Source organism: Pipistrellus hanaki (genome assembly GCF_964339955.1).
Source record: "Pipistrellus hanaki genome assembly, chromosome: 10".
NCBI lineage: Eukaryota > Metazoa > Chordata > Mammalia > Chiroptera > Vespertilionidae > Pipistrellus > Pipistrellus hanaki.
Window position 1 is genome coordinate 16,384,186 of NC_140512.1, and position 14,798 is coordinate 16,398,983.

General features: G+C 47.3%; 1 protein-coding gene across 4 annotated transcripts in view; it reads left to right on the forward strand.

Moving 5' to 3' along the window:
• The first annotated feature begins 6,884 nt into the window (after nucleotides 1-6,884).
• ATXN7L1 (ataxin 7 like 1) overlaps nucleotides 6,885-14,798 on the forward strand; it is a 234,334-nt gene continuing 226,420 nt past the window's right edge. For all 4 annotated transcript variants that reach the window (XM_084897812.1, XM_084897806.1, XM_084897807.1 and 1 more), the window contains exons 1-2: nucleotides 6,885-7,086; nucleotides 7,672-7,740. In XM_084897812.1, coding sequence (XP_084753938.1) covers nucleotides 6,906-7,086; nucleotides 7,672-7,740 — 250 coding nt within the window. In that variant the 5' untranslated portion in view covers nucleotides 6,885-6,905. The remainder of the gene's footprint in view (nucleotides 7,087-7,671; nucleotides 7,741-14,798) is intronic.

Here is a 14,798-nt window from a genome sequence, read left to right on the forward strand (position 1 = left end):
CTCTCTATATATATATATATATATATATATATATATATATATATATATATCTTTCTCTCTTCACCCCTTCCTTTTTCCCTCCTTTCCACTCTCTTAAAAAAAAAAAATCAATGGAAAAAATAGCCCCAGGTAAGGATTAATGACAACAACAAAAAATAAAATAAAGATGTTGACCAGCCTATTTCTTGTAAAACCAGACACCTATATGTCTATCAATAAGATAAAGAGACATATACTCTGGAACATCTTATGAAATACTATGTAGCAGTTTAAAAGAATGAGGTGTTCCCACATGTAATGGCATGTAATAGCATGTGAAAAAAGGAAGCTACAGGGAAATATCCACGAAATGGTCGGCCGCACCTGTCAATCTTGTTTATGCTCACACAAAGCTTCTAAAAGGAAAAGGAAAAATATATGTATGTGTTTGTATATGTACATGCATGTTCATATATGTACGTGTATATGTATATCTCCACATAATGATACTATGCATTAAAAAGACACAGCGATATCTTCACCTGTAATGATAAATAAATACAATAAGACAATGTATGGGAAATAGTATTTTTAAAATGCCGTTAGACCTGGGGTATGGGAGTGATCCGGGGGCAGGGAGTGACACATTCATACAAGATTTTTAGAATTCAATATTAAGTTTCTTTTACAAAAGAACACATAATTTGCAGAGACGCCCTCTGCTTACTATGAGGACAACTGTTCATAGTGTCATGCAAAGGCAGTCTGTGTCCACACAGACTCTGGGCTGTGCAGTTCCTTTCCATAACAAAAAGGTCTTAGAAGGTCGTCCCTGAACAAAGGGGGCTTCGCCTGGCCCTGAAGTCCTGGTCCAGAGGACGTCTCAGGCAGACGTGTCAGAGGTCTCCACCCATTGATGCCGGGCAGCAGCCAGCACAAAGGAAAGAGAAGAAAGAGCTTTTGTTTCCTTTCTCCAATGAGAAGGACGTTCTCAGCAGCAACCACAGGAGCCCTCCCGAGTGTCTGAGGGCCAGCCTGCTTCAGACTGGTTGCTGTTGTCCACACAGTGCATTGCAGCCAATGTAATCATCACAGCGGACACTTCCAACTGTCCACTGTGTGCCAGGCCCGACGCTGGGGGAGCGCTCAATCCCCGGAATCTCACTTAGTCTTCACACACACCCGAAGAGAAGAGCCTTAGGACCCATTTAACAGAAGTGAAAACTGAGGTCCAGGTGCATTAAAGAAAGGTTCTCAAACAAATGCCTGAGGAGCAATTCTAACCTATGCCTGTCCATCTCAAGCCTGTGTGCTCTGACCCTCACCCTACGCTGTGTCCTCAACCATGTTATCGTGGTTCGTTTAGAGGGGTATGTGGACCTCACTCCAATCCATAGGTGTACATTAATGTTAAATTTTATCTACATTTTATCTACATAAAGAGCACTAACGAGCAGCAATCTTTCCTTCTGTCTAAGCCCTGAGAGAGCGCACTGGTTACACGGGGCTGCTCTGCCACTCAGGGGATCAGAGGCCTCAAGTGATCAAAGTTACAGATGAATCTGCCAGGGGTTTCAGGCAGCTTTACCTCAAAATAAGAATACATTTGCTTTTTTTTGGCTGCAGTTGGAATGCAAATTTCATGTTTTTGTAGTTACATTTATTGAATCCATGTTTGTTCAGCCCTGGCACATGGGTAGGGCCCCCTATTGAAAGACCTGGAATTCCTATGTTCTTTTCTACTCCGGTTGCTACTGGGGGTCTTTTATCCCAGCCCCGTTTGATCCAGCAACATGTGCGGGGGCAGGGAGGAGGCAGGCAGCCTTGTGTAACAAGGCCAGAGCGACAGCACACCTGCCCTCCAGATGCAAAGGGCTTATAGAAAAAGGAACAACGTATGTAGCACATTTCCCCCAAATTATAATTCTCAGGGAGAGTGGGCTAGGGAAATAAATTTAGAGAGAAGCGTGGCAGATGGGAGAGATGGATTCAATTAAGGCAAAGAACATCAAACAGTGCCGAGGATGCCTCATTTTAATGGGACATGTCATCTTCTCCCCGTCACCTCCAGATAACTCCCAACAAGTCTAGGTGGGAAGTGGGTTGTGCACACAGCACCTCGATGCCAGCAGGGGTTTGCTGTTCTAACACGAGAGAGCTAACATTCCCTCTTCTTTTCAGGCATGTGGAGAAACAGTACATGAATCCACTTACGCAGGCTCCGTACGCGATGCACATTTCCACAGAATGTGGGGTGTTATTCAAATTAAATACGCACTTCCCATTGTCACCTTCGCTGAACTGATTTCTCACCGTGGTCTATGGGAGCGACTCCTTTTTATTTTTAATATATTTTATTGATTTTTTTTTTACAGAGAGGAAGAGAGAGGGATAGAGAGTTAGAAACATCGATGAGAGAGAATCATCGATCAGCTGCCTCCTGCATACCCCCCACTGGGGATGTGCCCACAACCAAGGTACATGCCCCTGACCGGAATCGAACCTGGTACCTTTCAGTCCATAGGCCGATGCTCTATTCACTGAGCCAAACCGGTTTTGGCGAGACTCCTTTTTAATTAAATCAATCACTGGCATTTTTTCTCAGGAAGAGGATACAACAATAAAAATATTTACATTCCGTTTATCTATAAACATTAATCACGAGGGGTAGAAGGTGTTGCTGGATAGTTTTATCACAGAGACATTATGTTAACATGCTTTAAATTGCTGCTTTGCAGGTCAATTTATTCCCATTAAGACCGTATAAGATTCTTGTTGTCACTAACAGTATTTATAACTACTTACTACCAAAAGGAATTCAAGTCTGTGATAAATTGGCAATACCCAGTTGACTTATAGGTACAGATGTGTAAATAATAATGTGTGTGTGCCATGTTGGCCTGAGTCCTACGCCCAACTGACCTCAATTTTCACCGAAAGTCAAGTGTGAAAGTCTAGTGGTTTGATGCGCAATGCTTTCTTTCTCCTCTGGTTCCTCGCAGTGTAATGCAATTGACAGCCACTCTACCGGATTTACAGAGTGATAGGTGGGTTGCAGTTTCACCAAGCCGGTATTATTATCTCTGTAGTCTGTGGAGGACCTGTGGAAGGCTTAGCATAGGAACTCTACAATTATACTATACAACTCTAACTGCAATAATGGACACATGTCCTGATTATCAGGCAAACTGGCAATGTATCCATCCGGTCTTCTTTTGTGGGGATGCCAAATCGAGTTCAGAATCCAGCCCATACGTTACCGTGTTACAAGGTAAAATCCTCTCCGCTAGAAGAGAATGACGTTTAGGTTGTCATGCCATCTTCAGGGTGCTGTGCAGAAATAAGCTCAGCCAGAAGAGTACACTAATGTTAAAATATTGAACCATTGCTTTGTTTCTCTGCAACAGAGGTGCCCTGACTTTATCTAAGGAAAAGCCACTTTGATTTTTTTTTTTTTTTTTTGAGTGGTTTAAAGTGGCTCCCAGGAGAGGAGACAGAAATTTCTGGAAGATCAAGTCACTGACTCCCAGCCACTGGGCTTGAGTCCTCTCATCAATATGCACTCCACACACCTCGAGGAGGGCAGGGTTGTTAACAACCACCAGGGTGATGGCCTTGCTGTCAACAGACGTGTTTCCAAGGTTACATTGCGACCTTGTCATTGGAGAATTCTTTCTGCAAAGTAGTCGTTGAATTCAAAGAGCAAAAACATGAGCGTCCAAAGGATAAAGATAAATGAAAAAAAACCCAGAGTGTAGGAGATACTGTCATAAACTAGTTCCACAAAGCTGGTCAAAAAAAAAAAAAAAAAATTGGGGAAAGATGATACACAATTCACAGGAGGCTCAAAAGAGGAGCAAGGGAACACTGCTCAGACTTTCCCTTTGTTAAACTTATTTTTTTTTTTGTTTTCCACTCACTTTATACTATATTCTGTAGTAGTTACATATTACTACTACGTAACAAGTTATTCCAAAACTTAACCACTCAGAATGACAAACACTAATCATCTCTGTTTATGCGGGTCAGCGATACCGGGAAGACATAGCTGGGTGCCTCCAACTCAAGGCCCCTCACTGAGGCGGGCCAGCTCTCTGGTCTAGTCTCCAGGCTCCACGGAGGAAGGCAAACTCCACGCGCACGTGACTGTACAGGGTTCAGCACCTCACAGCCTAGAGGCCTCCCTCCGTTTCTTGCCACAAAAGGACCGGGGCTTTCTTAGAGCAAGTGAATGGACGCAAGGAGCCATTCTCTATCTGTAAGCTCACCTCAGAAATGACATCCCATGGCTTCTCCCCTATTCTATTTGTTAGCAGCAAGTTATTGGGTTCAGCCCACAAGGAAGGGAAGGGGATCCCACACGGGTAGGAATAGCAGGATGTCGGGATCGCTGGGGTCATTGTAGAGGCCACCAACCTCATCTTCCTTCACATTCACGAGAGAGGAATAAACACCCAACATGGGAGGAAAATCGGAAAGTTGGAGGAAGGAGAAAACGTCCCTCGATCTCATGACTTGTGCCTCGTTCCTCTACATATCCCTCTCTGATTCTCCCTAATCCAAACACGCAACATGTCCTCCGATGAGATGCTTTCTCCCCAGTCTTATACCTGTCCCCTCTTCTCTACTTCATGGGCCTTCATGTCTTCACACTATCGATAGTGTGGCACTGCTTTCCTAACCAGCTTCCACAGTGCAATACAGCCCGGACATCGAGGCCAGAGCAATCTTCCTGAGTCATACTTTCCACTTATCCTGATGCTGCGGTGGTGGCTCCCAGTGGTCAAACAAAACTCTCTAGGGCTACCATTCCGTGCCTTCCGTCATTTGTCTCAAGCCTGACTATACAGTCTCCTCACCCCCAACCCCCAATAGTAACCCCCCATCCCAGGCAAGCCACACTCAACACCTACACACACCCACACTGACACACAGCTTGACGCCTCTGCGAACACCACCACCACGCTCCCTCCCTTGGCAAAAACCGGCCTTCCCCTTACCACTATACATCCTCCCCATGTCCAAGGGGCAAAGCCAGCCCCGTCTTCTCAGGGACACCTTTCCTGACCTCTCCCACCCAGACCTCAGCTCCTCTTACCAACAGGCACAGCTCGGAGAGACACGCCACCTACCACCCGGGCCACTCCCTGTGTGTGGGTCTTGTTTTCCCGAGGAGTTTCACACCTCCCTTCCGCCACAGAGACCGCCAACTCCAAAGTTGGGCTGGATCTCATTTGTTTTTTTCCCTTTGCTGTGGGGCGGCTGGTCCATGACAGGCAGCAGTTGTTGAAAAGATGGATGGATGATGAATAGAGGGAGGGAGGAAGGACGGATGGGAGGAAATGTTAAGCTCGGGGTCTAGCACACATCAGAGGCCAATAAGTCATAAATACTGGTTAACACCACCAATCCTTAAAATGGGAATTCTCCACCCAGCGGCACCGTGGCCTTTTAGTGGTCCCTATATGCAAAGGCGAATGAAATGTATCTGGGTCTGACAACACACACACACACACACACACACACACACACACACACACACACACACCAAGCCCATTCATGCAAACATCATCGCTGAAGACTGATGTGTAGCTGCTCCTCCATCGCCCGCCCTCACCCTGGCTCTCAGATGCAGGGAACTTAGATGGCACAGCCAGGGCAGAACTGGGGGTGGGGGGGTTGGTGGGGGGGGACGGACGGACACAGAAGTGGTGAGAACGAAAAGGGTGCCTGGGAAATAGAGAGGGGAAAACATACCTATGGTGGAGGACTGTCCACGTTTTAGGTAAGTCCGAGTACACCAAGGGCTTTTTTTTTTTTTTTTTTTTTTTTTTTTTTTTTTAAAGAAATACCAGGAGACCTTTTAATTTAAGGCCTTTATTGCCTACCTCTAGGGAGAGAAATCTCCATCAAAGCATCAGACGTCCAACATTCAGGGGAAACCCAACGCTTCCTATCTGCTGGCTAGAGCAGTTCAACCTAAAAGGAATGCTCCCAGGAATCAGACTCCTGGCGGGAGGCTCCGGACGCGGGTCCCGCAGAGAGAGGCTCCGGAGGCGCGGGGGCGGGGGGAGGAGGCCGGTGCACTGGCTCCCCCGCTGCCCGGATCCCGGGCTGAGTCTCCGGGCGGCTCCCCGCGAGCCGGAGCGCGCGCCGCGGAGAACCCGGGGCGCCGGGCGCAGCGTCCTGAGCTCCGCGTGTCCCGCGGCCCTACACGGGATGGCAGCTTCTCTCGCCCCCAACTCACCTGCTTTTTTACAACCACTTCCATCCTCTACGCTCCGGCCTCAGGTTCCCGGGGCATCCGCAGCAGCATGCTCCTCCACGGCCCCAGGTCCACCGTGCAAGAGGAGGACCGGCCAAGCGAGGGGTGAATGGGATGCGAGATCCCCAGGGCCCCTTGGTGTGATCGCGGGGGTGGGGGCCGGAGGTCGCTCGTCTCCATCATCCTTACGGAGGCCCCTCGCCGTGCGCGCCGGGGACCTGGCGAGGGCAGGTCAAAAACTTTCAGTCCTGTCGCTGCAACTAACTCCGCGGCAAAAACCACCTTCCTCCGGCCCAGGCCGCGCCTCTCCGGGGTCTGTCCTCTCCGGCGCCCCGGCCCGGCCCCGCGCGGCCCCCGGGTTGCAGGCGGTGTCGGCGGCGGCGGCGCAGCATCTCCTCCCCGCCGGGTGCGCGGCAGCCTCGGTCCCCGGCGCCCCGGCCCGGCGGCCCCTCCCGGCGGGCGGGCGGGCGGGCGGCCGGCGCCTCTCTGCTGCCCCTGGCGGCCGTGCCCGCCGCGCGGAGCCCATCCGGCTGCGGGCGCCGGGGCGCCGGCTCCTCCTCCGCTCTCCCCTCTCCCCGCCCCGCTCCTCCCATCCCTGCCGCCCGCCCTCCTCCCTCCCCCCTCCCGCGCTCGCAGCACTCAATGTCGGAACGTTCCGAAGATGACGTCGGAGCGTTCTCGAATCCCGTGTCTCTCGGCCGCTGCTGCCGAAGGAACAGGGAAAAAGCAACAAGAAGGAAGAGCAATGGCGACACTGGATCGCAAAGTGCCCAGTCCGGAGGCGTTTCTGGGCAAACCCTGGTCCTCCTGGATCGACGCCGCCAAATTACACTGCTCCGACAGTAAGAACCCCGCCGCCTCCTCCTCCTCCTTTTTATTATCCCGGTTAACCTTTCCATTCACCTAGAGCCACTGGGAGGAAAAAAAAAAAAAGTGTGTGTGTGAGAGAGAGGAGAGAGAGTGGCCCCCGGTGTCCTCCATGCTTCTCCCTCTCCCTCTCCCAATAAATACACACGGAGAGACAGACCATCAGGGCACAGAGGGGGAGGCCCTGCTGCCAGGGCTGTCTGTCTGTCTGTCTGCCTGCGCCCGGCCCCCCGTGGCAGCCCGCGGGGTGGGCTTTCACAGCCCCATGGTGTGTGTCTGTGGAAAAGGCTATATACTCTGTTGCTGCTTGCATAGTTTTTTTTTTTTTTTTTTTTTTTTTTTTCTTGGTACCTATCTGGGCCAGGTAGATGGAAATCCGGACTTGGGAGGCAACGTCGCATTGTCAATTTTGGAAAGGTTTTTCCGATACAGTATTTACCATCAGTCCGTTTGCAAATAAAAACACACGCTCCCTGCCCCCCTTGACTTTGGCTTTTTCTCCCCCCCCCCCTTTTTTTTTCTCTTATGTTCTCTTTTTTCTTTTTCTTTTTCATCTGCAGATGTAGATTTAGAAGAGGCTGGAAAAGAGGGTGGAAAAAGCAGGGAGGTTATGAGGCTTAATAAAGAAGGTAAGTGGAAGCTACTGGCATTTCAGTGCTAGCATGTGTGGCAGCAGCCTTCACAGGGTTTCGACTATATTGTGAATTGTTCTGCTGGGTTATACAGAGTGACTAAGGCTTGTCAGAAATCGAGCACGCCCAGGTGTCTGCTGCTGCTGCTGCTGCTGCTGCTGCTGCTTGGTGTTAACTTCTTCCAAAGTATAAATACAACTGGGGGCCGGGGGGAGGGTGCAAGAGGGGGAGACTGTTGGAGGCAGAAGTTTGCTGCACTTCAGTTGGAGTCCGCGCTTGGACCCTCTGATGCCTACCTGCCATTCGCATTTGCAGCATCATTGCCAAAGGTGGTGGTGGTGGGAAGGGGGGGGGGGGGGTTGTGTTCAAAATCTGTGAAATGAGGAAATGAGGAGCGGGGCGCCCCTCAAAAGCATCCCAGCCTTTCTTGTGGGGAAATACACAACAGTTTTGCGAACCTCACATGGCCAGTGGCTACGTCTCCACTCTCCACGGAAAACCATTGGACGTGCAATCCTTAGTAGCAAGTTCCACGTGCCCACTTTGGGTTTGGTCCCAGATTGTCATGTGGCCAGCAGCAGGGTTAGGGGCATCTGTGTGTGCAGCCCCCTGGCCAGTTGCACCCCCCTCCTCTCTGTTTCCCCCAGGCTGGAAATACAGTACCTGGAATGGGACACAGGGAATAGATAGGTCACCCTAGAATGAGGCAGGCAAGGGAAGCCACAACCTGCTGGAACTGGGCATCAAACACACGTGGTCGTCATAAATAAATCACGTCCTTGTTCATGTTTGCGAGCCTGGCATATGTAACGCTGGCCTAGGGGTCTGCGTGGAACAAATCCAGAGGCCACTGTCTGCTGAACGAGTGGATGGGTTTGTTTGAACTGTGATTGACTAACTGGTGTCTTATGAACGTGGTTGGCTGACATTGGGGGTGGGAGGATGGCTGGAGGGGCCAGAAGGGGCTGGTGGGAAGTGTTGAAGGAGTTTAGGCGTAACTAGGCCGTAGGCCACATGAGCGTTGTTCGTCCCAAATGAATGGAGAAAAGGCCATGCGATTCCAAAGAATGGGTCTCCCTCATACACCGGGCAGCCAAAACCTGCTTGGAAAGATGGCACTTCATTTTGTGGATCGACACCTATAACAGTCGGTTTTCTGCGCCTAATCATTTCCTGGCCATCCCGTGAGAAGAAAGTACGTGCTTCAGGAAAAAAAAAAATAACATGGAGGTTAAAACGCATGCATATTCAAGGACAGTTCTCTAGCGTAGTGGTTCTGCTAATTAAGCACTTTGATTGGGAACGAAACCTTACTCTAAAGACGTTGCCTCTAAATATCTCACTGTGATCTTGACATATCTTTAGGATGCGCAAGGGAATGAAGTCAAGTGGACAGCTCGCAAGTGGCAGCTGATTTGTGCTAAATGTTCATGCGTGTTGGCCATGGGAAGTGTCACTAGAGATTGTTTTTCTCCAGGAGCTCTTGAAATCTTTAAAAGCTAATGGACTCGGTTGTCAGACCCCTGGCAATGGAAAGGTTTCCAAGAAGGAAGATGCGGTTGTGGGAACCTTTCAATTTAAGTTGAGTAAACGTTACGGTATGGCACAGAATGGGCGCCTCTTGAGCCTGGTGATCGGTGATGACTATAACCCAAAACTCAAATTCTGCACCCTCCTCCCTGCTTCTGTTTCAGAAGGCTTGTTCTCAGATTCTCTTTGCCTCGTGAGAAATGGGTTCTTTTAAGGAAAAATGAAAGGCTCTCCTTTCCTCAGAATTCACAAGTGGTACATGCTGCTTATTATACCCTTTGTCCTGTGCAGGTACAAAGACTTAGCTCCCAATTATATGCATTTACACGAAGGACACCGCTGTTCAGTGTAACATGCAATTGCTGAGTTCACCCAATAGCCATGTATGGACCTGAAATCTCTTTGTTCATGGGCATGGTGGAGCAGACGTGGCTTCGCTATTCCTAAAGGTCTTCCTGGTATAGGCACAGTTTTCTTTACAGATAGAGTACACATAAATTAAATACACACACACACATACACACCGCCATTGTGAAGAATTTAAGCGTTGAGCTGGAACTCTGTCGGGTTGTTTGGTTGCCAGGATCTCCAGAAACACTGGTTGCATTGGTCTTGCCGTGGGCTTTGTTGTTGGAGTCACCATGTCGGTGGTCTCAGGATGGATACCTGTTTGTGAATGGGTCTCTGCAGGACACAAAGTGACCTAGGTGTGATTCTGTTTATGTGTGCAAGCATACATAGATGGCCATAGTACGCAGGTCTTGAGAAGAAAGTTGGGGTTTAATAGCAATGAGTAAATAGCAATTGAGAATTAAAAGGTTATAATCCAGGTCTTGATATGATTATTATTGCGATAAAATAAATATAATAAAGTTTACAGTTTTAATCATTTTAAAGTATACAATTCAGTGGTACTAAGTACACTCACAATGCTGTACAATAATTACTGCAATTCATTTCCCAAACTTTTTTTTATTATCCCAACCAGAAATCCTAAACTCATTATACAGTAACTCCCCATTCCCCTCTCCCCCTCAGCCCTGGTAATCTCTATTCTATTTCCTGTCTCCATGAAGTTGCCTATTCTAAATCCCATGTATAATTACGTATACACATGTATATATCATGCAGTATTTGTCCCTTTGTGACATTTCACTTAGCATAATGTTTTCATGGTTCATTCATGTTGCAGCATGTGTCAGAATTTCATTCCTTTTTATGGCTTGAGTAATGTTCCATTGTGTGTATATACTGTAGACTGTTTAGCCGTCTATCTTTTGATGAAGATTTGGCTTGTTTCCATCTTTTCACTCTAGTCACTAATGCTGCTGCACACATTGTTGTGATATGATATTTTTTGTAGATTAAGTTCATGGAGGGAAGGACTTGCAGACTTCCAAAGTAACCTGGTTATTGTAACATAGTTCCTTCTCCATTGGCGCTTCTGTTCACCTATCTCAGTCGAAAGTGTTAGCTGAAGGCTTTGAAATCTCTGTAACAAAGTCTCTACATCCATGTTATTGTTTCATCCAAAGTTAACTAAAATGACAGTCAAGATGAATTTGGAAAATACTTTTGAACCTTGTCAAACCATCACCTGGGTTCGGAAGGTGTTGCTGATTCCAAGTTTGGATGTGGTCAGACCGGGTTATATGGAGGGCAGCCCGGAGTGCGGAGAGGAGCAGGAGACAGGGATTAAGTCAGCTTCCGAGGGTCCCCCATGTGACCTTGGGAACATCACTTCCCTTCCTTTCACGTGTAAAGTTAGGAAGTGGAGTTAGACATCCTCTCAGGTCCCTCTGGGACCTCTGAACCTCAGTTTCTCTGTGGAGTGTGCCTACACTTCAGATATAGTCATATCAGACAGGCTGTCTTCGGAAGAAGAAAAAAACTTACAAAAAAAAAAAAATCAAGGTCTCCCATTAAAAACATCTTAAAACTACTACATACTGGGTTTATTTTCTCATTTTGTAATCTCTTGGTGGCAAAAATCACTGCATTTCATGCTCCAGCATATTCTGCTGCAAACAGTTTGTGGATGGTATGTGACCTTTAGGCCTTTGGGATGACTGAAGGTTTGAGTCCAGAACCCGGGGTGATGTGGTCCCTCCCTGGAGAGTGAACTGACCTAGGTCAGCTTGGCTCAGGTAGGCACTTAAATGTCCTGAGAAGAGAGGGCCCCAGAAACCTTGCTAGCCTAATCTAAGATATGAAATGCACTTAGAACAGAGAATTCAAGGAAGGCCATTCATCTAACTAACCTTTTATAATAATGTTCCTCTAGCTTTGTAGGTTTATCTGAAGACTGTTCTTTTTCAAGCTAATTGGGAAAAAGCTCCATGATTTAGAAAGATGTTCCCCTATTCTAATTGCCTTCCCTGTACTCTTTTTTGAATCCTCACTTGAGGATATATTTACTGATTGTAGAGAAAGAGGAAGAGAGATAGAGAGAGAGCCATCAATGTGAGAGAAACACTGATGGGTTGCCTGCCACACGTGTCCCAACCAGGGGCTGAACCTGCAACTTAGGTATGTCCCTGACCCGGAATCGAACCCACAACCTTTTAGTGTACAAGATGTTGCTCTAGCCTAAACCGGTTGGACTCAGTGGATAGAGCATCAGCCTGCGGACTGAAAGGTCCCGGGTTCGATTCTGGTCAAGGGCATGTACCTTGGTTGCAGGCACATCCCCAGTCGGGGGTGTGCAGGAGGCAGCTGATTGATGAATCTCTCTCATCAATGTTTCTAGCTCTCTATCCCTCTCTCTTCCTCTCTGTAAAGAATCAATTATATATATATATATATATATATATATATATATATATATATTTTTTTTTTTTTTTTAAAGGAAAAAGATGTTGTTCCAACCAATGAGCCACCCAGCCAGGGATTTTTTTATTTTTTATTTTTATTTATTTATTTATTTTTTTAAGAATGTCAATTTATGAGTAAGAAGCAGGTTGCATATGGCTCATAAGTGTCCTGGATTATATAAAACAGATAATAGCAGGGTTGTTGTGAGGATTAACTGATATAATACAGAAGGGCTTAACACATGGTAACACTTAATGGATGTTTGCCTTCATTCTTTTTTTTAATGTTATTATGATTATCATCTTCATTTACTAATGAAGCTCGTTCTAGGAACCTTTATTATTATAATTAATTGGGATTTTTAATCAGTGATGAGTGGAAAAGATAAACTATATCAGAAATTTCATTTTTAGAGTTAATCATGTTATAATTTTATAAAGGTAATGATTTTTTAAAAACCAGTTTTAGTGGAGTGCAGTTACTATGTAGTCATTGGTAAGTTTTGTCAAGAGCTATAGAAAATACTTAGGCAGTTGTGGGCCTGTGGCTGTGAGCGGTTTACAAAATCTTTCTTGGTCTGGGAGGTCTAAAATAATTTTTTAAGTGATCAATGAATTGTTTTGTCTGATCCCCGAGAAAAGAAAATCCTTCATAGATTTCTGTTTGGGTCTTTTTTGAAATCTATACTAGTTACTACGGGCATTTGTCTGTGTTTTAATGTTCCCAGATGTTTTGATTTGATGTAGGTAAACTTGTGGAATGCTTCCAATTTTGAAAACTGTTCTGGAGCCAGAAAGATCTTGCTGTGACTATAAGAGTTTGCTTTCCTCCTGAGATGCTGGTGGAATTGGGCTGGAACACAGGATGAAGCCGGGAGTTTGGGAGCACATGCAGCTCGGGTTGAGGAGTCTTGCAGTTACGGCTTGGTGGGAGCAAATTGGAGGAAAAGATGGCAACTGAGTAGAAGAATGAAGCTCTCTTAGAATCCAAGCCAGGGGAAGCCAGGGACAAGTGGTGGAGATTTATGGGACACTGCGAGGGCTTCCCTCTGTCGTTATACAGGCCAGGCCGTTATCTATGCTAATAGAAGATGGGAAGACACCACGTCCACAGATTACACAGATAAACCTCCTGTCACCATTAATTTCAACTTCCTTCCCCATTAAGCCTACCTTCCTCCCTTTCCGCTAACAAGCCACAACATTTGTTCACTTGGACATCTCATTATCATCTCTCTTCTCCCGCCCCGTGTTCGGGATGGAAGGATGGAGAGGTGGCGTGGCCTGGAGAGTTGGCGGGGAGGGAAGGTAGAATGGAGAAGTAAGGGCTTGGAGAACGAAGAAGCTTTATGGTTGCATCCAGCTGATGGAGAAGGGGGAGCGCCATGGCCGAGACAGAAAAGCGGAGAAAGGGTTTTTTCCAGAACCACCTAGTTTTGAAAATATCGAGCTTTAAATGAGTAGCTCTTTGCATACAGGGATTTCCATGTGCAGGCGTTCTTGGGTGGAGAAAATGTGGCTCTGGCCCCTTCCAAAACAGGAAGTCAGGCAGGTTGGCCACACCCTGGGACACTGGCTGTGATGCGTTGGGTTCTCATCAGACCACCTCATTCTACAAGAATAATTGCTTTATCTCTAGGAGATGTAGACTGTTACATACATCACCCATTGAAGTACTTCTTATTTTATAACTAACGTTCACATGTTACAAAATCCTAAAGGGTAGTGGTCCATATCAATTCATAAGGCACTGCCCCGTTCTCTTTTTGGCACCTGAGTAGTGGAATGGTCGTGGAGGCCTCTGGGTGTCTTGCTTGGGTTTTAATACCCGCTCCTGCTTTCTTGGCCTCCTTCGTGCGTTGAGGCAGTGTCTCACCGTGTGTCAGCACTGGGCGAGGCCCGGGCACAAAAACAAACAGCGCAGTCCTGGCTGCAAAGGCAGGTGTTGGAAAGTCCTGGCGTCGCCCTGGCCTGTTTTTCTCAGTGGTTAGAGCTTCGGCCCTCGGACAGCAGGGTCACGGGTTCAATTCCCGGGCAAAGGCATGCACCGTGGTTGCAGGTTCAATCCCCAACCCCGGTCAGGGCATGAGCAGGAGACAACCAATCGATGTGTCTCTCCCATCGATTCTCATTCTCTCTCTCTCTCTCTCTTTCTCCTCTCTCTCTCTCTCTCTCTCTCTCTCTCTCTCTCTCTCTCTTTCTTTCTCTCTCTCTCTCTCTTTTTCTCCTCCCCCCCACAACCCTTTGCTTCCACTCTTTCTAAAAACAGTGTGTGTGTGTGTGGGGGGGGGGGGGGGGGCGGGATATCCTCACTTCTTCAGGTGAAGATTAAAAAAGAAAACAAAAAAAGTCCTGGCGTCTAGAAAGTACTCTGAAAGGGAAATGGGGTGGTATTAGAAGGCGTGGTGGGAGGACCTAATTTAGGTTAGGGGCTCAGTGAAGGCCTTCCTGAGGAAATTTTATTTACACTAAAACCTGCAGGATGAATGGAAGTTATCTGTATGCGGGGCTGGGCAGGTGGGAATTAGAGGAAACGTGTGAAGGCTCAACGTGTGAGAGAACATAGAATGTTCTCGAAACTAGAGTCTGTGTCGCTTAGAGAAGAGATAGCAAAGCAGAGAGCAGTATGAACATGCCCGGCGTGGCTCTGCTTCTTTGTGGCGGGGGACTGTCCTGTGCCTGGTAAGATGTTCAGCAGCATCTCTCGTCTGT